Source organism: Boleophthalmus pectinirostris, unplaced genomic scaffold, assembly GCF_026225935.1.
Source record: "Boleophthalmus pectinirostris isolate CB_2022bp ecotype Guang Dong unplaced genomic scaffold, ASM2622593v1 HiC_scaffold_9, whole genome shotgun sequence".
Classification (NCBI taxonomy): domain Eukaryota; kingdom Metazoa; phylum Chordata; class Actinopteri; order Gobiiformes; family Gobiidae; genus Boleophthalmus; species Boleophthalmus pectinirostris.
In genome coordinates, this window is record NW_026571541.1 from 24358990 (window position 1) to 24383622 (window position 24633).

General features: G+C 39.3%; 1 protein-coding gene across 2 annotated transcripts; it reads left to right on the top strand.

Annotated features, from left to right (window-relative positions):
• Positions 1-1159: 1159 nt before the first annotated feature.
• Positions 1160-24194, top strand: pid1 (phosphotyrosine interaction domain containing 1). Of its 2 annotated transcripts, none has more exons than XM_020940349.2 (3): positions 1160-1387; positions 11696-11842; positions 21025-24192. In XM_020940349.2, the coding sequence occupies exons 1-3, from the start codon at positions 1358-1360 to the stop codon at positions 21523-21525; spliced, it is 678 nt and encodes a 225-aa protein (XP_020796008.1). In that variant the 5' UTR covers positions 1160-1357; the 3' UTR covers positions 21526-24192. The 2 variants fall into 2 exon arrangements, with proteins under 2 accessions (XP_020796008.1, XP_055003971.1); XM_055147996.1 differs by lacking the exon at positions 1160-1387 and adding an exon at positions 9415-9729 and having other exon boundaries at positions 21025-24194.
• The last annotated feature ends 439 nt before the right edge of the window (positions 24195-24633 follow it).

Here is a 24633-nt window from a genome sequence, read left to right on the forward strand (position 1 = left end):
CATTCTTCGTGGAGATAGATAGCCTGCATGTTGTCACACTGTGGAATTGTACAGCCAAAGAAGTATTTCCAAGAAGATATTGTTCCTGTCCAAAAAAGAGTCAAGTTAGTGGAGATGCAAGCCTGCAAGTATATGCTTTTCTATGTATTTCAGTGCAATAAAAGCAGAAGAAAAACAGAAGAATAAATGCTTCATATAATTGGCTACTTGTATTTTTTGTCAAATTCTCTCACCACACCAAGTAATGTAGCTGTAGCCACAGCTGCCACAGCTGCCACAGCCTCTCTGACCACTCAATCACACCACATTCATACAACTGTCAAATGGTATCATAATCATAACAGAAGTAGAAAAAAATAGTCTAGATTTCTTTATACTCTTCAGGTACAGTCGGGAATGGAGGTGATTTTAAAGGTGCATTGTGTAACTTTTCTGGTGAAGTCTCCATCAAATGCTTTTCTCCATTGTTGGTGCTTTCTCTGAAATGTTTCACAGTATTGTATTAAAACTTTCTATCTTCAAGGTGTCCAAACCAGACCAAGTTACAGGTCAGATCTGTGGAGAGGTAGCCCTGCTCATAGTCAGAATACCTGTTATTTTTGACAACCTATAACTAAATAAATGTAAGGTAGAGCTGTTGAATGTAGGACAACCACACGTCCTTATTTACCTGGGACAGTCCGAGTTTTGAGCCTTGTGTCCCCCAGTCCCAGCAGATTTGTCCCAGTTTTAAACAAGAAATGTCCCAGGTGTCTCTATTTTTTGAAAAATCTGATCCCTGCCAACAGTAAAGAGAGGCATAACTTGTCATTTCATTATGTAAAATACAGAAAAGCTGCTTAAAAATGACCAAAACACAAAGAAAATGTGACTACACTGACTCACATTAGTGCCGAGTACAGAACAATTTTCCTTAATTACGCAATTACTCGTTTCACAATTTTATTATTATGAACCATCACAAAACGGGGATGTCCCAGTTTTTTTTTTTTTTTTATTTTGAAAACCCTAACCCTAACCCATACTGTGAACATTTCAGGTAAAGCAGGTGACAGCAGAAAGCTACATTGTGCAGCTTTAATAGAAAATAACACGATTAATTCAAATATTATCACCGCTTCCATGATGCACCTGAACGCACCGTGATGGCGGGAGCGAAGCATCGGCGCGGGCTCCCCCTGCTGGCCATGGCGGCACTCGCAGCCAGGCGGAGCAACACCTTCATCCCATGATCCAGCAGCCCAGAGTGAAGGAGGAGGACAGAGAGGCGAGCTGAGAAGGCCACCAGATGTGAGCCGGACTACGCACCACGCCAGACGCCGCTGAAAAACACTGTCAACTTCTTTACTCCGCGAAAATGTGGCAGCCCGCGTCGGAGAGACTGCAGGTAGGACCGCACTCCCAGTTTCTCCCCTTGGGTCGACACCAGTGAATACAGCGGTGTGGGAACGCAGAAACAAGCCGTGACCACTCCAGCCAGGACCGTGCCATGTTGTAATGCCACTGTAAACTTAGTGATCGTTTTAATTACATCGTTATAACAGCTTTTTGCACATTGATTTGCGCGTTTTTTGCATGTTTGTGCGCACCTATCCACGTTACGCAAGACGGGGGGCACACGAAACAGCCCCTCTCTGCGTTCCCCGTGCTTTACCCACTGTTTATGACAATCTTTTAGCAATTTTAGCCCAAAACAGCCACGCCAATAGCTTTATTAATACATGCTTTATCAAATTAAATCGATATGTTGTCTTAAAAATAACATACAGCAGCAACAGGCCCGCTCTCGTTGTCACTCGCACTCCCCGTTCAATGTTAGCTAGACTGGGATGCTAAATCTGTAGTTTTCCATGTGGTTTAAGATAAAAACGTAGGCTCCGGTGGGTAACCTGCAGCCCGTGACCCGTCGAGACGTGGAAAACAGCGTTAATGACTCGTAGTTTGATATGTTATGGACAATCCGTGCATGCACCGAGCGAGCCCCGGCTTCACGTCTCCAGCAGCCGTAATGTTCTCCAGATGTGGGCCTTTCTCTGTGGAGTGGCTGCCAAGTGAACTTGCACAATCCCCTCCGCTGCCCAGGCGTCAAGAAAGATGGAATCACAGCGTATTAAAAGCGCTGTTCCCGTGTTTTTTATTTCCAACCTGATCTGGAGATAGACTACCTTTAGTTGGAAATGAGGTATGCGTGCACCTAATTCTCTGGAATCTCCAAAAACAATTCACTTTTACGCAGACCCTTATGTAATATTGTAATAGGCTGTGTTATTAGGTCTACTTGAAGTCCAATCTGGATGGTTTTACACATTCTTTCATGGCAACAAGAAATTACCATTATTGGTTCTTGGTGTTTATGTAAGAGAGCCTTTGTGAGTTGGTTTGTTCAACAGGTGTCAAATAGAAATCTGTAGATCGGTGAACTTAACTTAAAAATGGGCAACTAAGTCATGTGAAGTTTTGTCCAAAAATCTAAGTATTGACTGTGCACCTATATTTATAACCCATAACATGGTACTAACACTTATTACAGCTGTTATTAAGGTTGCATTCAGATTTAATAATTGAAGAGAAAAGCATTGGGTTTGGTAATCCTGTATTATTCTCCATGTAAGTAGGTGTTAATTTTGTATCTGTAATTATCAATGGTTTTAAACATGAATAAATGAGATCTGTAGTCGAGTGGATTACACCAGAATTATGAAATTTCTGGCAGCTCAGTATTGATACAGTGAATGAATTACACTCTCAGTTTGCAAAGGTTATCTGGTTGAACATTCCAACAGAGAACACTTCAGTACAGATATCTTATCTCTCTAAATAATTGTACTTATTGCTTAAGTTTGACCGTTATCAACAGACTGGGACAAAATGTATGAATCAGAGACAGTTTCCCTTACTCACAAGTACCCATTGTGCTACATGTTTCAGCACATTGTAGACCGGTCATCTTGCTTTGTGATGCAGACAGTGTTCTTCTGTAGAGAGCATTGCATTAGCCCCATTAAATCTTAAATTAACAAGGTTGATTGAAAACTAGTGGACCACAGCAAATGCGTATGACCATTACATGTGTGTGAATTTTGTGTCAGTTTTAATCTACTATTTCATATTTATTAGGATGTGATAATTGGCTGACTTTGAGTGAGGCGAGGGGTCTATTGGTATTGCATCCATCACGTTATGTATTCTGAAATCATCATGACCATGTTGTTGGTTGTTTTCATGCACTATGGCTTCCATCCAGATTAGCCTCACTCGTGCTGTCCTCTGTTACCATGGCAACACCTGATGTCTCGCTGCATTTTGTCTCAGGGATGTTGGTGAAGAGGAGGGGACATGTATGGAGGTGGATGTAGTGAGCAGGTTATGGTGGTGAGAGATGGACAGCTGACATGAAATAAAATACAGCACAGACTATAGACAATAGACACCTGAAGGGAATTTATGTTTCGTAAATTGTACCAGAAATTTACGTAAATGATGCAAACTAATTCAAGATATAATTGGTTAATCTGAAAATGTTAAGTTTAGCTTGGGTGCTTTTAGGGATGTAACAATATCCAATTCTCTCGGTACATTGTCCTTTCACGATATGCATCTCATTTTATGATATTTATCGCGATATTTGGTGGAAACTAACAAAATAGTGAATATGCTTGACAAGCCTTGGCTGGGTTATTAAAAAAACAAAAAACTGCTTAATAACAGCTGTTTCTTCATGTAGTCTGTTTTTTTTTTAATCTATTGCTGCACTAAAACTATTAATTTAAGTAAAGAAACTTGTTATTTCAAAATATTGTGATGGGCCACGATATTGTGAGACTTTTGGCAATATGAAATCATGATATTTTGGTTATTGTTACATCCCTAGGTGCTATGCCAAAGCAAGTCTCTGTTCTATTATACAAGACTATATACACTGTATATTTCAGTTTTTCTATGTCTATCTACAGTCTGTTTCACCACCTTTCATTGTTTCTCAAATAAGGCTATGCCAGTTCAACAACAGATTGCACAATAAGCAGTGGTCTTAGCATAAATGCGGACACATGGACTGCTCTAATCCAAGTTGGCAGAATAGGCCTATGGCTGCTACTAAGTATGTTTTGCCCCTGTCAGCACCTCTCTTTTAGCAAACACTTTGACACTTCACTGTGCGGGGCTGACAACAGATAGGAATATATGGACGATGCAGGATGGAAATGGCTGACTCGAGAGTTCTCATTCACAATGCGCAGAAGAGCGTCTTGTCATATAGCTCATTTCTTTGTCTGAGTCTTATTTCTGATTGCAGACATTGTGAGGCCTCTAGCTAGCCTCAATGGAAAGACACAAGAGAAGTGAGTCTAGACATTTCCAGCCTCAGCCAGGTTCTGACCTATAGCTTTTAAATGCAAATACATGCTTTTTTATAGATTCTTTTGGAAATAATCAATATCTCAAACACAGTATTAGCAAGATAATGTTACGCCAAGTGAATTTTAAGTCAATATTTTTTTTTATCTTAGCCGCAGAGTCGCAAAAGGCCATGGATCTAATTTTACTGTACGTAGCATATTGATTATTTTCATTTGATATTTTAGTCTAGACTGCTCCATTTCTAAGTGTACAAACATAAGCGTACAATTCCAATGTATAAAAAGACTAGACATTTTTATCTGTGTTGACAAACCACATCCCCAACCCTAACCCAAATGTTGCAATTGTTGTTAAAGACTCGTAGATAGATTTCTAAATGGGACTACATTCTAGCTGAAATTGTGGCAGGATCGTGACCAGGCCCGGGTCTTGGGGAGTTTGAAAACAGTTAAATATAACCACCATGCTGAAAGACAATCCACAAGTCAAGAATTACAACAACATCCGCTCAGTGCCAGGTGAATAACAACATTTTATGAAGCGTGTATTTTGGTGTTAGTGAGACTTTCTTGCTCTGCTCAAGTCATTTAGCCTGTTTGCTGTCTTCATTGTCGACGTCAAAGACTTGTTGAAGCTTTTATTGCCAGTTAGAGATTGCCACCCCCGGGCTTTGAGGTTGTTTTAGTACCCACTTCCTCCTCCAGAAGTATCTGACCAATGGCAGCATCCAGCAGCCCTCCCATAAAGTCTAACCATCCAATCAGATGAGAGGAAAACACATCTTCAGACCTCTCGCAGTGCTCCCGAGCTTGTTCAGACAGATTTCCTCTCGTAAACTATCTGAGGATCAGAGGGGGAGGCTGTAAACACATAGAGGGACAGCTCACGTAGTTACAGCGACCTGGAACGAAGAGACCAAGGCGTAGTGCGGACTTCATTAAAACAAAGCCCCGCTGAATTGTGAACTTTACCTACAAACAAGAGCTAATCACTTCAGTACACTCAAAGAGGAAACAGGCAGACGAAGGGTGATGTAAAACCAAGTGCAACAATGAGCAAATCAAGTCAATATGGCAGTCCTTTTGTTCATTCAAATTTCTCTGCTAACCAATTCTGTATTTTGATTATCCTTGCTCCTTCAGTGGGTGATCTAGTCTCATAAAACTAATAAGAAAGCACTGTTCTATACACTTCTTTCATTCTCATCTATCAAAGGTTTCTGTAACTTTCTAAGATACAGTTAATGTTTTGCCAACTACCCTTGAGTTAGTAGTACAAATCTCTCCCAAAAACAAAAATAAAGATAAGACAGTTGCCAAAACCTTTCTTCAGACATAATTTGAGATATTACATAGGCATAGCTAATGCGAATTTGGCTCTTAAAGGCACTGTACCTTTTTTTTACATCTTAAAAACTTTAAAAAACAAAACTAGAATATTTTGTTATTCCTCACTTTTCTACAGCATTCCAAGCATTCTAAGTATTGCCTGAGTTAATAAATGCTTTTCTCAACTTTCAGATACAGTTGTTTTGCTGTCATTGTAAAGCTAACAACTATCATGCTAACACTGCACTTCCTGGTTCTAGGACAATAAAACTGCACTGCATCTCCACTGCATGGATTGGACAAAAACCGGGTACAGACACTTTAAATATTGCTTAAAGGCTAACAGTTTGATTTGAACCAGTCTGTATTATTTTTGATCCAATTCATCAAACCTCATCTTCCATTTCTTTCACCGCATTGACACCAGTGATGGCGGAGGTTGAGTTTGAGCTGTTGGAGACATCTGCGTGCATGGAGAGTTCATTCTTTCATCTTTGGATCCGTTTCCGTGCGCGTCTGAGCTGCTGTCTTCAGATGTTTCGCAGACATGCTAATGTTGTTTTGCTCACTGCACTCATTCATTATGGCATTAACTAAGGCATTTGAGGATGTACAAGTAGCCCTTTACAGCCAATTTGTCAGTCCATCATCAACTAAATATAGATTTTATTTGAGTCAGAGTTTAGTCTTGATGGTAGTTTTTGCATTTTGGGGGGGCGTGGTGAGGCCTTAGATCCTGGTTTTGACCTGAAAGCGTGCTTCCTGCGGATCGCTCTCTCAGGGGTCCAGCAGTGGAGCTTACCATCTGTGTTCTGTTAAAGGCATCACTGCGGGAGTCAGGCGCGCAACACTTGTTCCATTGATTGAACTGAAGATGCAACTGAGCTGTTGGCTCATTGACACAGCTCCTGGGTGCCCATTATTGTAAAACGTCTTAATGTCTATTTAAACTCCTGTGAACTAGGGTTGTTGAAAATCATATATGAAGCAATACTAAAATTAATTTCGAAACTACGTACTTTATTGAGGAAGTAAGACATTTTATTTGCTTTGCTGAGCAGTTTTAGTCTCATTTTGAGCTTCATCAGAACTAGTAAGATTCTGTGGTAACATAAAGAAAGAATACCATGACAAGATTTTATTTCCATCATAATTCCAAGAATTCAAATAAAAAGCATTTCTTCATGTTGCACTGAAATGAATCATGGGATATGTAGTTTCTGATGTTCATAAATGGTTGCTACTATAAAACCATGCATTTAAGTGAAGGGACGTGTGATTCTATATATTGTGACAGCCCACGATATTATTGTGAGACTTTTGATGATACGATATGACGATATTTCAGTTATTGAGTGCGTATACATGCACATCAATAACCCGGTTATGATCAGGTTTTTTGAGTATCCCGGTTTCTTGATGGTGCATGTATACGCAGTAACCTGAATACTGACATAACCGGAATATGGCTAATAACCGGGTTATTGATGTGCATGTATACGCACTCACTGTTGCATTCCTAGTATTGAGTAATGAGTCATTTCCTTAGTATTAAAATTGAGTTTGAAATTTTATCATTATAACAGTAATGTAAACAAATTTTATTTAGAAACGACACTTGCGAGTTATAACTTCTGACAGACCAGCCATTTTATTTTAAAAAATATAAAAAATGTCATAAATATCATAAAATGTATTAATCTGATGACTATTATTATTTACCATGGAAATATAATGATGTTGGCACCACAGGATAATTTTTTATTTTATTATTCAACACAGTTTTCACATGAAACAGTGTCACCTAAGTCCACCTTGACTCTTGGATAAAACACTTCATCCGACTTCTTATCCACGCCTCATTTACTCAATACTATAAGTTTTACAATATGCATGTGAAAGAGATTGGTGAGTCAATTCTCGGTTAAAGTGGAGTTAATTCCAAATGTACATAGCCTTGTGGAAACACTTTGATAAATGTCAGGCTCTGAAAATAATTCTGATCACCTGGTGTAATTGCGTGACTGTCAATCTCACAAGACTTGTTTTCATAATCCGAAAATCTCAAAGGGGGCCATTATTCGTAGATTTGCAGCTTTCCTCCTGAGTGCTGCCATTGTTTGGTTTCAAATCCTCAGCACAGACAAGATGCTTAGCTCTTTACCTGAACGCTGATTCTGCTCCAGTGGTGACCAGAAGGCTGTCAGCATCCCAAGTTAATGCTAGAAATAGATTTAAGAACAAGAGACACTTGTTTTACAGGCTTCTGGGAATGGGGAAGTATAAAAAATAGTTATAATTTAATGAAAATATTATGAATAGATTTGTAGCGTTAGGGTTCCTGGCTCTCCTCCTTGTGGGGGGTGAGAAGTCCAGAGCCGCAGGAATGTGAGCCGCTGTCAGGAAGCAGTAAAGTGCTGACGCCGAGGTCAGAGCACGTTTACGCACATGTGGCTTCACTTTCACTACTCCATTTGGACGGTTGTCTGTCTCTCTCCTTCATGTCCACCTTGTGCTGTTCAGCCTTATCTTCCTCTTTCCAGGCACCTCACTTTTGTTAGGGAAAGTTTTCTCCTGACATGTAGACACCTTATGTAATATTGTATTAGAGAAACTTAAATTCTGAGATTTCTTTATTATTATTACGATGATGCTGGTGCTCCTCAGAATCAATGAGATACTTGAACTTTTCACATTTTTACTTTTCTATCTGTGATTATTTGCTCATTGACTGTTGGCTTTAAAATTGGTTATTGGTCTGGTTTGTGGAGAAGTTAAAGGTGCAGTATGTAACTTTCTGGACGTGGCACATCACCTGCATGATTCCATGGAAATAGAAAGTTAAAACCATACTTCAAAACATTTTCCATAGAGATAATTTTAATTTTAAACCATACTGTAGTCATCAGGTTATAGTCAAATTAACAACATTTCAATGGAAACAACCAGAAGGAGTCCTCATTTAGGTCAAGTAAGAGTCAGGTTTGTGGACTTGCAAGCCCGCTCAGTGTAAGGCTGCATGTTTTTCAAAATGCTTAATTTTAAAAAATCTAATCTAAAAAAAAAAAAAAAAAAAAAAAAAAACATACTTTGTAGGGATGTAACAATAACCAAAATATTATGATATTGTATCTTCAGAGTTCTCACAATAATATCGTGGACCATCACAATATATCAAATTACAAGTCTCTTATCTTAAATGCACAGTTATGGTGCAGCAGTAGCTAAAAAAAACACAAAGGGAACTACATAGACCATGATCCTTTGCTCCATTTCTACAAGACTACAAGAAGAAATAACTGTTCTAAGCACTTTTATGTCTTAGTTTTTTGGATTAAGTTTTGTCAAGGCATTTTAAGAGGAAAAAGCAGCATATTAACAGTTTTGTTAGCCTCCACAAAATAGCGCAATAAATATCGTACTGAGAGATTTGGATATTGTTACATCCCTAATCATGAGCCTCCCCACCATATCACAATCAGTATTGTACCATGAGGTTCATACAGTGACGATATCGTATCGTGATATTGTTACACCCCTAATACTTTGGTTTTAACTTAACTTTTAAAATATGGGTGAGCTCTCCCCAGAGAGCGAGGTTACTGCTGTATGGCACAAATATACAGCATATCAGTGACTCACACCAGGTCTGTTGTTGATGAGGGAAACCCAGATAAGCTTTCAAGTTTTCATGTAAAACTAAATATAGCAAGTACAAGTACAGACTAGTTTAGAAGACTTCATATGCCAAGTCAACAGGTTGCTGTGTTATATCCAGAAACAACCTGTTATAAAAACGATGTAATCCCAAATTTGAGACTACGCTTGAGGTAATGGACACAAAACGCCATTTCCTGAAGTTGATTGAGGAGCGTCTCCTTGGCGTTCCTCACAATCCAACAGAAGATTGATGCTGGCCTGTTTGGCTGGATTTACCGCTTTCATCGACTATAAATGTTGACCATCTGGTGCACAAATAACCTGGACACCATCAGCTAACACAACAGTTTCCTGCTCAGTACCTGGACACGGGCAATTTACCGTATGTAGAAACCAAAACTGTATATTGTAAAATCTTGTAAACCGCCAACAACTATTATTACAGTTGATATTTTTTTAAGCATTCATTATGAAACATGCTGCTTAGTTGTACTCTCAAAGATATCAAAAGTGCTGTTAGTGTATTTTTAAGCTCAATCTCATACTGTGTACTTAGTCCTTCGAAATGAAAATTCTCTGACCTCGATTAGCTTCCAAAACTGATCTCAAGAGAAACATCCCAAGGCTAACGCTAGGCTAATGAGAAACCCAGGAGAGAATGTAAACACCACATTTCTCACATTTTTGAATAACTTCGAACCCTCAAACTGTATAAATAGTAGGTTAGCTACAAAAACAAAACTGTTCCTAGATAGATCGAGGACATACCATGTAATTTTCCTTCAACAATTGGACTCTGACTCAAATCAAAATTACACACATAAATTTTGAAAGTTATTATATTAAAACTCTGGACAAGCCCTTTCTGTCTCATCGATCAAACTCTTGATTTCATTAGTTGTGTTTTGTCTGGACTGTTTTTGACAAAGTCCAGAGATTCCAGCAGTGAGTGTGCAGTGTAGTGGGCCAGCTCAAAGCACGTGTTCCCTCTCTGCCTGAGGAACAGTAGTCCGATCCAGTCCAGTCTCTCCATTTTAGACCCAGACCCGGACTCGGACTCCTTTTGCCTTCACATTCCTCACTGCGCCTAATAAACCCCACATACCGTCTCCATTTCAGTGGAATCTTTCTACTTTGCAATGTGTTTGAACCAACAGTTAATAGTGTGTCAAATTTTACTGGTCCTTGTAGGTGGTCAGACAGTCAGACATTGTTGGGGCTGAAATGGCCAGACTTAATGCTAATCGATTTAATGGAAAACCAAGAGATGGATACCAGTGTGAATTGTTACTCCTCTGTTCAAGAGGTGGGCAATATCAGATGATCATTAATACTGCAGATGTTGCTTTTGAAAATATGCATAATAAATATTGATTTGGGTTTATTTGAATAAAATAAGCTCTTTCAAAATCAGGGCTGATTGAAATAGAAGTTATATTGTAATCTTAGACTTGGACTTAAACTTTATTGATCCGCAAGGGAAACTATTTGGACACAGTAGCTCACAGATCACAATGTAATATAATAAAGTGCAAAATTATCAATGGGGATAATAAATTCAAAATAAGTAGCAAAAACAGCAAAAGATTACTGTCAGATAAGGCAGACAGTTGTATATGTACAAGTAAAGATAAAAATATACTGTAGAAATATGGTAAATACAAAATATCTCTGAGTAATATAAACTAGTAAGGTACGGAGAAACAGTGCAAAGACGATGACTGACATGGCATAGGGTTAACTATTACATAAGGGTGATTGTTGTATATCTGTATGGAGTATGGTATGAATGTAGTTCTGTATCTCTCACTGTTTGATCGGCGCTGTTGGAGCCTGCTGGAGAATGAGCTGCTCTGTCCCTCTGTGAGTAGTTAGAGTTTATCAGACAAATGTGAAGGACTGTAAAGTTACCCACAAAAGTGTAGAAATATCACTAACAGTTCATCAAAAACATAACTGTACTTGTGTTTTGCTTGCTTCCTGCACCTAGTAATCTTAATATCTAGTTTGTCTCCCTTTCCAGAGCTCAAAATATAAAATGAATCTCTTCCGTGTTCACTAAATACAGTTCTGATCATTTCAGCGCTTGTCACCAATACACATCTTAACAACTTTGATGCTCCCTGCTTTTTACTACTTGCTTGATGTACAAATGATGCAGAACCTTTTAGAATGGTTATTTGTTATACTGCATCCTTTTTGCTTTTGTACTTTCCTGTGTCTCATTTATTATTCAATATTCCAGAAAATACAATATTTGTTAAAAGTGTTGATTCTCTTGCTTGAACTGTGAAATCCTGTCAGAAAAAAATCTCTTAACAACTCTCTTCCCTGTTTGTGTTTTCCAGCACTTTCAAACTATGCTCAAGACCAAGCTAAATGTGTTGACGTTGAGGAAGGAGCCATTGCCCACAGTGATCTTTCATGAACCAGAGGCCATCGAGTTGTGCTCCACCACACCAGTCGCAAAGAGCAGGACCCATACTGGATACAAGGTACAGCCAGACCAATAATAGCTGTTGTAACTCATCACGTTTACTTGCACAGAGATCTCAGAGTGTGCTAAACAACAAAATTTAAATAATTTCACCCCAAAACCTGTTGACAAAGAACTGGATAGGTGCAAACTGGGGGGCTATGGGATGTCCAGGAGCATCTAGTAATTTAGGAATGGCACTAAAACTTTGCGACATCTCATTTATGTTGATCATTTCTTTTTTACACATGCTACAAATTGCGTTACTCACATATTATACATTATTTGCTCTCTGCGGAACAAAAAAAGAAGCTCCAAACACTTGTCTAATATTTTCCTGGCTGTTTCTTACCCAGTGCTGTGAATGCCTCTCCCAGTCTGTGCTTAATGTAAATCGGACTGCGCTGTTACACGAATGAATGAATCAGCTTCTCCAGATGTGTTATTGGGACCTTTGAGATTCCAACTACAAACCTCTCAATAGTAGTTCTCGAGTTTATATGCATTTTGATCAGTCTGTAAATTAGATTAGGACAGTTATTTGGTTTCCTTGAGATGCATGTAAACGTAGTGACTGTGAATCCTTAATCGCAGCAGTAATATATCTGAAATTCACAACTTTACAGCCAATGTCTGAATCTGTAGTTTGATTTTCTCATTGAATTAAATCCTTTACTAATTTGTCTCTTTAAATGTGTTACATGGGCGAAGCATGTACGTGCGTGTGGGTGGATTTGTTTTCCATGGCTCTGCTAAGTGTCATATGTTTGATCCAATGAGCTGAAGTCTTTCTCTTCACTCAGTCTTTGTCCTCACAACCAAAAAACAAACAGAGCTACATATCCAAATAGCTGCCATGATCTGTTATTACTCAGCGTGTGTGTTTGGCTGTTATTGCCACAACAAGCACAACAGTGGAGACAAATTCAATCTGTATCACAATGTATTTAGAAATGAAATTGTTTCTTTATTTAATTCAAGTTGAGATTAAAATGGATGACAATAGCGACTTAAGTTACTACAGGACTACCATTTTATTGTGTTGATGAGCGTGATTTTAGATCACTGTTATTGACCTGAAAATCCATGTTCTAGACACCATTTTGAGGACTTTTCACTACTCAAAAACATATTTAGTTTCATTAATTGTTATTGGCTATGGCAGTACTCCTCATTTTTCTTCTGTCTGAAACTCGTCAATAGGCACTGAAAATCCAAATGCAATAAATAATTGCAAAAGCCGCATTGCTCTGAAAAACTGCGGGGGTGAAATGCTTAAATAAATGCCAAGAAAACAGTCCAGGAACACTCAGTCCCCGAGGTTGTTGTGGGTAATAGTGCAAAGAAATAGAAACTATGAATCATTGATAAAATATACTACAGTGTAGTCTGAGGGACTTGACCAGGTCATGTCTGTAGTGGGGAAATCTGACTTCAGCACCTCAGCGAACATGAAGTGAAATCAAGGAGCAGAATGTCTTTTTCTGGAGTTTAAAGAAAAAGTGAACATAACTAAATCCTTAATATCTAATAACTTCAGTCATAGTGATGACAGAACTAAGAATAAAATACCCAAGTATGGACCATAGAAGTTGCTTGGAAAATAAATATTAAGCTTTAGTTCCAGCTTGTTCAGATAAGTCTGGTGCCATTGTGTTTAGTCTGCCTTCATAACAGCTAAATCCTGTATTGTGATTTAATCTGATTATGTCTTTGGTAATCAAACTCTTGGCTTCATATACTTCACTTATCAGAAAAAGCTCATTGTGGACAACAGGAATTAGATGCAGTTTAAATCATGATTATTCAGGCTTTTATTCAGCTACTTTGAACATACGAGGTCTGGTATTCCCTGTACAACTTTAAATAATGTATGTGTCTGGAAATCATCTTCAGGTGACAGGAAAGATGCCTCTGTTTTTCTTCCAACTGGATTTAACAAAAGTTTAATTCTGTCTTGTTGTGAATCTCAATCCGCTTCAAATACTTGTGATGATGTTCCGTCTTTTCTTTATCTCTTTCCATGAGGCCCTTTCCAGATTATGAAGTGAAACTGACTAAGACACAAATTTAACAAAACTTAACTTCTGGTATGTTTTTTTTTTTTTTTTCTTAACAATTTTTTTGTGATTTAGTTTAATCCACTGTGTAAAGGCAGTATTGGAGACTATTTTTGGCAAAAAGAAGTGGACAAATGATGCCAAGCTGGATACTGCCATCGTTCACTGTATGGTGTGAATCTTTCCAGTCTTACTCATATGCTAACCCTTGTCACCGTGGATACCATTACAATTATTTGCCAGAATACCAACCACATGGAGAAACATGATTTCATGTGTCCACTGGCTCCTTATATGCACATGCTCCTGCTTGCATAACTTCTTGTCTGAGTCACTACCTGCCTGTCTGTGTATCTGTCTGCCCACCTGCTCCACCAGCTCTGCTTAATGCTTCAAAATGCCACTGTTTTCATTTCTGCCTCAAGTTTCACGGAAAAAAACACCAAGGAAACAGGGGCCCTTTGTACTCGCTGCCATCCTCCCTCCTCTGGCTTCAATACACTCACAACAAAACCATTTATTATGCTCTCGGCGTCTTCCATATCGCTCTTCTTTTTACCTTTCTCAGCCTCCAGTCTTGGGGCAGGCAGGAAGGCTGGCCGAATGCTGCTGTCTCGCTGCCAAAGCTAACAGCTAGTGAGGATGAAAGGCCACCTCTCATTGCCCTGGCTGGCCTGCTGCTGTCAAAGCACTCCACTCTGCATCCATTGAGAAAACGTGTCTCTCCACAGCCTCCTCCGCTCCCCAGTCAGGCCCCTTAACAATGATCAGATTGTTCTTGATTTGGCTACAAGACCTCTGCTTAACCCCACTATCAGAAATATGTCCTTAATAACAACGCTTTTAATTTGCAATAATAAAAGTTCAGTGAGGGGTTTTAAAGTGGTGTCATGGCGGATACCTCTAGGTTTCACTCAGAATAGATCCGGCTTGTCATGGCTTTTTGTCCCTTTGTCCCCTACTACAGTCTGATGTCAGTCCTGGATGTACAGAACAAGCAGTGAGCACATGCACTTGGTTTGTAGAAGCATCCAGTTCTAGTACAGTGTCTGTTGTTTCACAAACAGCCCTGAGAAGATTGAAACTTTGTAAAAACACTGCATGGACAACAATACAAAGCCAGATTTCAAACAGTGTTATACCTCATCCCCTTTTTGAACTCCTCTTATGTAAATGTCTGATGCCTGCTCTGTGCTTTGATATAGGTCACTTTAGGAAGGCCAAGCTGGAAAAGTAACAGTTAGTGTGATGTTGTGATGCCAGTGTAGGCCATAGTGTGCCTCTGTAGGAGTTGTAGTGAAGGCGTCTTTCATCCACACTGAGGTGCTCCTGTCCGGGCCTGGAACATTCAGGGACACGTACACACACACAGCCCACATACAGAATAAACAAGCAAACATGCCGCACTAAAAACACAACTCATCCATCTATGCATGCAGCGCAGTACCGCCAGCTGTACTCTGCTGATTCAATATGTTTAGAGGAATGTTAACAACCTCCTCAGGAATGCTGCATTCCGAAGCAGTGGATTTCCAGTCATGTTGGGGGATCCAGACACAGGGGCCTACAAAGGGAGGAGCTGGATAACCTGCTCTTATATAGGGACTTTTTACTGTGCCAAAAAGCCATCAGCTTGATTTAGACATCAGCCTCATTCTGGTCTATTTTTCAAATTTTGCTGTTGTTCAAAGTGGAACCAGAGGCAATGACTTAACACATTTTCTGTGTGCTACCTAGTTACATGTTGGGTTTTGGTTAGTTGGTTTAGTTTATTCAGTTGGTCACTTGTTTATGACATGATTGTCCCGTCTTTGAAAACAAAAAGAACAGCACATAATACAGTAAGTCACAGATTGAGAGATGTGTTGTGGTGACCACCTGTTCGAGTCCATAACAAATGGCCTAAAGCTGAAACAACTACAGTACCACTAAGTGTCACTGACGGTTTGTGCCTCGGCGTAACAGTGTGCTCCCAGACTCCATCTAAAGGGACCTTCAAAAACAGCCTCTTCTCAAATTTATTTATTTATTTAAAACAATGACAGTGCACGGAAAACAAATTATTATCTCAGAGAGAAAAGACGCTCTGTGCCAGATTTAGCTACAAGTGTCTTTCCATCTGTAGCAGGTTCAAAATACATTAAAGAAACTATTTACATTAAACCATCTCTAACAACAACATTTCACCAGAAAGAGTTTCTCCTTAAAATAACCACTATCCAGATCCTTCAAGTCCTTCCTTCTTTTTGCTGATGGACAATCCAGCTGTGACGCCAGAAAAGGCAGCTGCTCTAAGTCTTTGGACACATCACTATAATTCTTAAAGCTGTGGAGCAATATGCAAAGTGCAAACAACAGGACTGTGTTATGAGCTGTAAATGTTTGCTTTATACATTTACAGTGTAACCACTCAGAGAAAGATGAATGCTTATATGAGTGGGTATACTATACAAAGAATTATTGTATCAACAAACACTAGCTGCAGGCTGTGATGTAGTAAATATAACAGGAGATTATTTAATGATTGCAATATTCTAAACAAATTCAATTAGAGATATTAAAACGTAGCCTGGGACTAAATCCAGTGGCATTTTCCACTTTGCTAAATCATTTGCCACTTCACTGTAAAAATGCCATCCTTTTTCCACTTTTAAATGTCAAGGGCACATTGAGTTTATACAGTTGTGACCTGACCTTTATTCACTATCTAAAGGCTTTATCTAAAGTCCTGACCCTCATGTTCTGAGCTTCTGACTTCAAAGCTGCCCTCAGAGCAGCCAGTGAACAGTGAAGAGTCCAAGAGGACAATATATCCTTAAAAACCCAGGGCCTAATGGTGGCCACATGTCTTACACACATGCAAATGCTTAGGCATGCTCCTCCCCGCGCTCTATGTCAAACTGTGTTTCTTCTTCAGTTTCTTTGTATAGAGCAGATTTTGATTTAAACTTGTTTACTTGGTGTCTTAAGTCTCTGCAGAAGTCCAACTTGTTTTTCTCATCCCTCTGTGTTTTGCATGTTTGAATTACAACCAAACTACATTTTGAGTGGAGCTGCTGATGAAAACCTGCTGTTACATTAAAGGGCCCATATTATGTTATTTTCTCATCTATGTTATAATGTTTCCTCATCACACACACATAACTGAAGTTGTGTTTTGTTTCTTTGACACATGTTTACAAATTCTGCATATTTAGGCTGAGTTCTTCTCTCAAACAGAAAACACCTTGTGATGTCATGTGGTGATACAGGAAGTGCTCCAGTGTGCACCTTCACTAGAATCATTCGGAGGATTTCAGCCAATAATGAGTATAATACGAAGTATATATAAATATTCAAATTGGAGATAAAGTTAAAAAAATAAAATAAAAAATCATACTTCCCCTCAAACCCCATTGACTAAGTTTTTTTTAATTGCTTTACAAAATTAGCTGCACATTGTTAGCAGCTTGAACAACTTCATCAATGTACTTCTTGGCTTGCATACAACACAAACCTTGAACTTCCCTGAAAATATTATGACACCACTTATAGTTATCTTGCATACACAGCCAAACACTCAACATGGTTTCCAGAGTGCACGAAGTAAGAGATGATAAAAATAGGAGAGAATGAGGCAGGAAGAAGACACAGATGGAAAGTTGAAACAAAGGGGGGGGACTCTGTTGATCTCTGGAATGATTTAAGCTGCCTCTCTGACGTCCCAGAGCCAGAAGGAGTGGTGAGCTCCCTGCCAGAGGTCCGGACAGCAGATGTGAGCCGGTCTGAAAAGGGTTGCTGCACGCACTCTACGCTTATAACCAAAAGCTCCATCACTAGAAAGTCCTGTGACACACAAATGCCACATTTGGTTTGATTCATGCGGCACACAAAGCTCACATCTGCACAGTTTGGCTTAAGGAGACTGAGAGAATCATGTTTCTTTGTCACTGAGGTCAGCCTGCGCACTGCTCTGTCTGTAGCTCCAGGCCCACTCACTAATCGTTTTATTTTCTATATTTTAGCGTACATTCTTGCCTCTTTCTCGAAGGCACTGTTCCCAATTTTACACAATGAAATGCAGATTTTGTTCATTTTAACCACTGAACCAAACTAATTTATCATCTTCTTATCCTAGCACATTTAACAGCTGAACGATTTCTGAAAACTTATCATATTGCAATGCTTCTGACAATTATATGATGTGTGAGATTTATGAATGGGGATTTTAAACTCTCAGCATTTGAAAACAAAAAATTTTTACTGCTTAACTCTTACCACAATGTCATGGATCTCAGAAAATGTCTAAACTACAGGATTTGTAAGGTTTATTTGTAATAAAAAGAGATTTACAAAGAGCATTATCGTAATAGTTGTAGTATTTTGTGATTGCAACCATACAAGTTTCACTTCAACTTCTCAGTTCTTTAACATTTTCTAAGCATGAACAGAACAGCTGCCAAAGCACTGCTAACAACAACTAGCCTGATAATGAGTTTACAGTTAATAAAACCCTTAATAATTAGTCAGACATCTGCACATCTTTATAATAAATAGATTCTGGTTGTAGTTAATTCTTCTTAATACTGTTTGCAGCGGAACATCTACAAAAGTGAATTTGGAGTTGCAGCTGGAGTTGATGAATGAAATATATAGGTTCCTCATACATATGCTATATTCACATAGAGTCTTCATTTTAACCATAGCTGTGTAATGGGGGCAGCATTGTCTCGTTTTGAATTTCAGTCAGTCTGATTTCTTCACTTGAAAAGTATTTGAAGCTATGTATGTTTTATGGGGGCTAATTAAGTTCTGCATTTCTCTCATACCTACATGTTTTTTATTCAACCTGCAGTGCGTACTGGTGTGCACATCTGGAGCATAGCAGTTGCTCATGTAAATTTTTCTTTACTGTCATATTCTAAACATTAGTGTCTCAATTGCCGTCCCCATGGGTCAAATTTTTGTCTCCTGAGGCACCATCAGATTCTCAGTGTAGTTTTAACAGGAACGAAATGTCAGACTCTATTATTCATTGTTACACCAAGCAGTGATCATTATTAAATTAGGAAGAACATGACACACTTAGTCTATTTCAGTCAAATGTGATCAGGTTTCTCACTGAATATTACGCCACTTGTAAGTTTATTATCTATAGTCTTTTATATACAGTATCTTTGTGAGTGTTGAGTGCATCATATGAAGTTTAAATTATCTTAAGGTTGCATTATGTATTTTTGAGGGGAGTAAGGGAGGATACTACTACCTTACATGCTTGTCACCATGGAGACAAGTTCAAGGGCATACTGTGTAACATTCCAAGCAAAGCGATAATGTAACTGACAAACAGCTGACCTAAAGTTACTTTTTGCACTTACTATTGTGATATCAAAGCCCAACATTGATTTTATTTGACATACATCAAGCCAAAACCATGATCTGAAAATTACAGCTGTAAGGAGATATTTGAAATATAGAAGAAGAAACAATACATTATTTTGTTCTATAATTGAAACGCCACAACTGCTATGGCCGTTTCAGGGAAGCCAGCAATCAGACAATAGACTTTAAACAGTTCAGCACCGAAATAGGAGAGGATAAAAACCCTGTAATCATTTTGCTTTTGTGTTGAACATACAAACAGCTCATTGTAGCTGGCTGACGTTTCCCATACTGGAGTGGGGATTTGCTGTTTGTCTGAGTGACTTTTGGCAGTGAGCGTGTGTCAGTGGTGGACGATAAACCGCTGCGCCTTCAGGAGATGTGTGAGGCCGTGGCACTGGGCTGGATGATGGATCCCACCCCGCGGTCAGCGCTAATGAAAAGCAGACAGAGAAGACAGCTGCTTCACTACAGCCGCATGTCACACTGTTTCCTATAGGACCACAAATTAGTACTGTTTTGTACCGCTAATGCTAGGGCTAATGCCACATTCACATGAAAACTGACAGGATGAAATGGGCATGAAGTTCAATTAAACTGGTGAGAAAATCTTGTGATTTTCTTTTTGCATATTTGTGTATCTGTGTCAGAGTTTTTGTAATTTGAGGCTATACAAAAATGTGTTTTTTAAATTATCTTCAAAGCGATTGATTTTATTACAGTTGTTTTCCAATTTAAAATCTTAAAGTAAAAAAAAAATCCTTAGTCCTAATATAGATCCAGGTGGAACCCCTAAACCTTATTTATTGCCTGTTTAGTTTGATTTTGTGGCTGATGCTCTACCCTGTTCTCAGCCAAAGCAAGCACCTTTTATTCTACAACATAGCTGCAGAAAATCATCTGTGAATGTAAATGAACTTGTTATTCATGCATCCAGAGTAACTGAAGGCATCAAACCTTGCTGTGACTGGCCCTGACTCTCGACTTTATGCTTATGTTTTTGTGGTGACACCTTTTTCATATGAGCAGTCTAACTATGAGGCCAGTAGTGGGTGAATGACTGGAGTATTGTTCTTTAAAGATCACATTTACGTTGTGGCAAAGGAGGCCACAGAGAATTTTAGTGTCAGACTAAACACAACTCAAAGAGAAGGGAAGCAGACAGATCATGTGATGAAGAAAAAACAGGAAATATGACTGCTGCCAGGAGTCTGTGTGAGATGTATCATGTTGTTTCATTTCTCAGAAATGAAAAAGTAAAAAATAAAAAAGCAAGTACTAGATTTGTGCCTATTGTTACTGCTGAAAAGGGGGTTTTATGTATGCCATATAAAACATGTGTTGAGGAAACACAGATTTCACCTGATTATCAGGCCATGCCATCTCGCACGCTAGGCAGGGTTTGGTCTGGTAAGTACCGGGTGGGAGAGCGTGGGAATACCAGGTGCCATCGTGGGGCAGCAGTGACTCAGATGTTTAAGTACATACTGCAGTTGGGTGTTTAGGAAAGATACTTCTGTCCCTCCAGTGTTGAAGTACGCTGGTGAATAAGAGTGAGAGTGAATGCTAGACAAAGGATAAATTGGCATGGCAACAACCCGGTGTGCTGGTGCTATAATAAATAAATAAATAGAAATAGTATGTTGTATGTGTTGTTATATTTTTGAAGAATGTGTTTTATGTGATGGTTGTGATATATTAGTGTTAGATTAGTGCTTTTTCTGTTTGCAGTGGTGAAATTCATTCCTTCTAATGGTTCATATCTCTCACTCTGTTGCAGGTGAACTACCTGGGGAAGGTGACCATCTCTGGGAGCCAGTTTTTGTCAGGCTGCACAGAGGGAGCAGTGGTGGGGCTGGTGGAGCACAGAGCCCTGGCTCAGCAACAGGGGACATGCCCCAAAGGCAGCTCTGTCCTGGAGATCCGACCTTTCCAAGTGCGCCTCCATCACCTGGATGAGCATGGAGAGGCCTCCTCAAACATGGACACGTACCAGGTGGCACGGATTGCCTATTGCACGGCTGACCACAGCGTCAGGCCCAATGTGTTTGCATGGATCTATAGAGAGATCAACGACGACCTGTCCTTCCAGATGGACTGCCATGCCGTCGAATGTGAAAACAAGCTGGAGGCCAAAAGACTGGCCCACTCCATGATGGAGGCCTTCCGCAAGACCTTCCACAGCATGCGCAGTGACGGGCGCATTCACAAGAGCGGCTCCACGGACGACTTCACCGAAGACTCGTCCACTCCTGAAGATACCACTCCAGACGACGGCTGAAGGACTGAACGCAAACTCCTCCTCTCAGTCCTGATCCAAGGATGGACAGATCTCATTCTCCTCTAGTCTCTTTCTCTTTCATTTGGAACACAAATCAACTGACCCTGTGAACCACCATGCCCAGGTTAATGACGTAGCTCTGAAACAAAGGGAAGGTTGATGAATAAATGACATTTAAAAACATGGATAGCAAAGTGCTGCCATTTGAATCAAATGCCCTCAAAGACCCACAAGGGCATCTCAAGCACCTCCTGAGATTGACTAGACATTTCCATTTCTCTTACTCCCTGAAAAGACACACTTTGTGGTTCTTAAGCTTTTTTCATTTACTGAACTACAAATATGGTTCCTGTTACGACCTTAGCTCATGAAACCGAATGCTACTCTTGCCATGTGTGGACCCAGCAAATAAGACTGTGACTTATTTTGGGTTCCATCTCCAGAGTTCCTTCCACGCTGGAGCACATTAGTTCTCATATAAATGAATGATCTATGTTACAATGCCTTTGACCTTGATAATAAGTAACAAATGTGGATACAACTTAAAGCACTATTCATATCATCACTATGGTACTACCCAAGACTGAGGTAGAGGCAGTCCCTATGTCTCTACTAAATACAAGAAATATGGAGCACCTGCTTGGAGAAGGGTGCTCAAAAAGAATTAGGTTTTGGCTGAAGGGTTGGCCTGTCTGCACATCTCAATCATTCACATTCTGTTAGTATACCAAATCCAGGCTGTTTTTTGCAGCCTGCCAGATTATGTGCCTCACTTTCCTCTCACATTACGTATTTTTAACCCTGGTCTCATCAATTACATGTGGCCAAGTACTTGTGTTATACGTATGCGTGGTAGCTTCCTTCTGCACGGTTGGCGTATTGCATATGAATGTACATGAGTGCTTGAATATCTGCGCGTGACTGACGAGTATGTTTGGTTTGGGAAACTATCCAAGACGTACAAAAGTCAAGGTACTGTGACCATACTGCCACCTTTATAAGTTCTTTTTAACTTAGGGAGGAAGATGCAAAGATGGGGAGGCAAGGTTGTAGCCGCCATAGTGCTTGTTCATAAATAATAGCCATCCGAGGCAAGTGACAAAGCTTTTGAATGCACTATACTCGAGTTATAGTGTAGCGACCAAGGAGCATCAATACAACTGCTCCACACCACTTTTTTCCTTTTAACTTGACCAGACAGAACTGTGATCATTGAGGCCATAGGCAGTTCACAGTGGAGCAAAGGATCAGTTGATGGCTAATGAAAGACTTGTGTGGATCCAGATGTCAGCTCACCCTAACCCATATTAATGTCCTTGGTTGAAAATCTTTATATCATATACGGTACAACATGTGTTTCAGATTGTATGTGAAAACAATGGTGCCAAAACGCTGGCAAGTCCGTCCAATTTGGAGTCAGCGTGTTCCAGTGTACTTTCTTCAGTCACCTTGAAAAACAGGTTGAATCTCAGCTTAAAGACTGTTATACTTAAACCACAATCTGTTTTTTTTTTTTTTTTTGCCGAATTTGACTACAGGCAGAGACAGTTAACAGTACTATAAACTTAAACCTGAATTGTTTTACTCTTACAAGCAATGTAAGATTTCTTAGAGTCCAATTATTATATTTGACATGCATGCAAATCATTAATGCTAAAATGCTGTAAAGATTGGGGATCATTCTCGTATAATTTATAGATATTTCCTCTGGAGTTTACATGTGTTTACATTAGAAACCAGATAAATTATGGCAGCAAGGGGCGTATTTAATCAAAGCGTAATATCCAGCTATTTCTACATGGACTGATAAAGACGCTAAAGGCTGTACTGTCACAATCATACCGGGTACACTGCGTGCTTCGAATTTATCCGTTTAAAATGACAAATTATTTTCTTTCTATATTTCATTTTCACCAATAATTTTAAGCTACATTCGGACTGCTGACGTCTGGAGCCACACAGGGCCCATGCAGTTAACTCCTCTTTGTTGGTCCACTTACACTGCCCATATGTTAGGCTCCAGATTACGTAATAATAGACCAGACTTAGAATACAATATTGATCTAGGGTACGGCACAGAGTAGTACGCAAAGACATATTTAAATCTTTGTTGATAAGCTTATATACAAATCCAGATGTAATCACTTTCCAAGTACAGTATAGAAAAGAATAGTTATATAATGATAGAACATAGAGAACCATAGTACAATACAGAGCAGTGTTATGAAGCCTACTGTGAAATAAGAATAGCCTGATAGTGGTGTACGTGTGTGTGTCCGTGTGTGTGTGTGTGTGTGTGTGTCTGTGTGTGTCTGTGTGTGTCTGTGTGTGTCTGTGTGTGTATGGGGTTGATTGTATGTGAGTGTGACTGAAGAGTGAGGAGTGTGCATGGACAGGCCAGAGATAAGTTTTTATAAAGCTGTATATTACTGTGTCTTGTCTGTCAGAAAGCTTGGACGCGCTTTAAATGTTCAAAAATGTTACCTTAAGTGTTTTCTATACAGTGTTTGCAAAGATCAAGAAACAAATTGCATATAAAGTACCTATCAAATGCAACGGTGTGGTCTATTTGTTTGCATTTTATTAGTAATAATGATATGGTGATATTCTTTTGCCAGGCTGGTGCCACCTAGTGCCTCCTCTCAATTTCATTTCTTTCCAGCAACTAGGTCAGAAATCAGAATACACTAAACGGTTCGCAAAAACCCTGGAAGTGCGAGTCTGGGCACCAGCCAATCAGCGAAGAGCCATATATTCTGTGTTGTCAATGATTTCTGAGATTGAGGATTTAAAGCCAGAATAAAGAGAATGTTTGGTGAATTTTATCAAAGATGTTATTGCCCTTCTTCCTACAGCAGTTGGGAAAAGCTTAATATGCCAGTTAGGTCTGTCAGCGGTGCATTATATACGTCACGACCAAATAGCAGTGATTGGCTAAATTAAAAAAAGTACCTTCCTACCGTAGCGCAAACAAATTCTAACACTGCGAGGTCAGATGGTTTCTACAAAGTGAAACCGGCTGATGAATCAGGCTAGATATTCTCTGCTTGAGTTGAAAATATCTCTAAACAGACGTGTTATTTATTTGCCTGCATGTTCCACAGTATA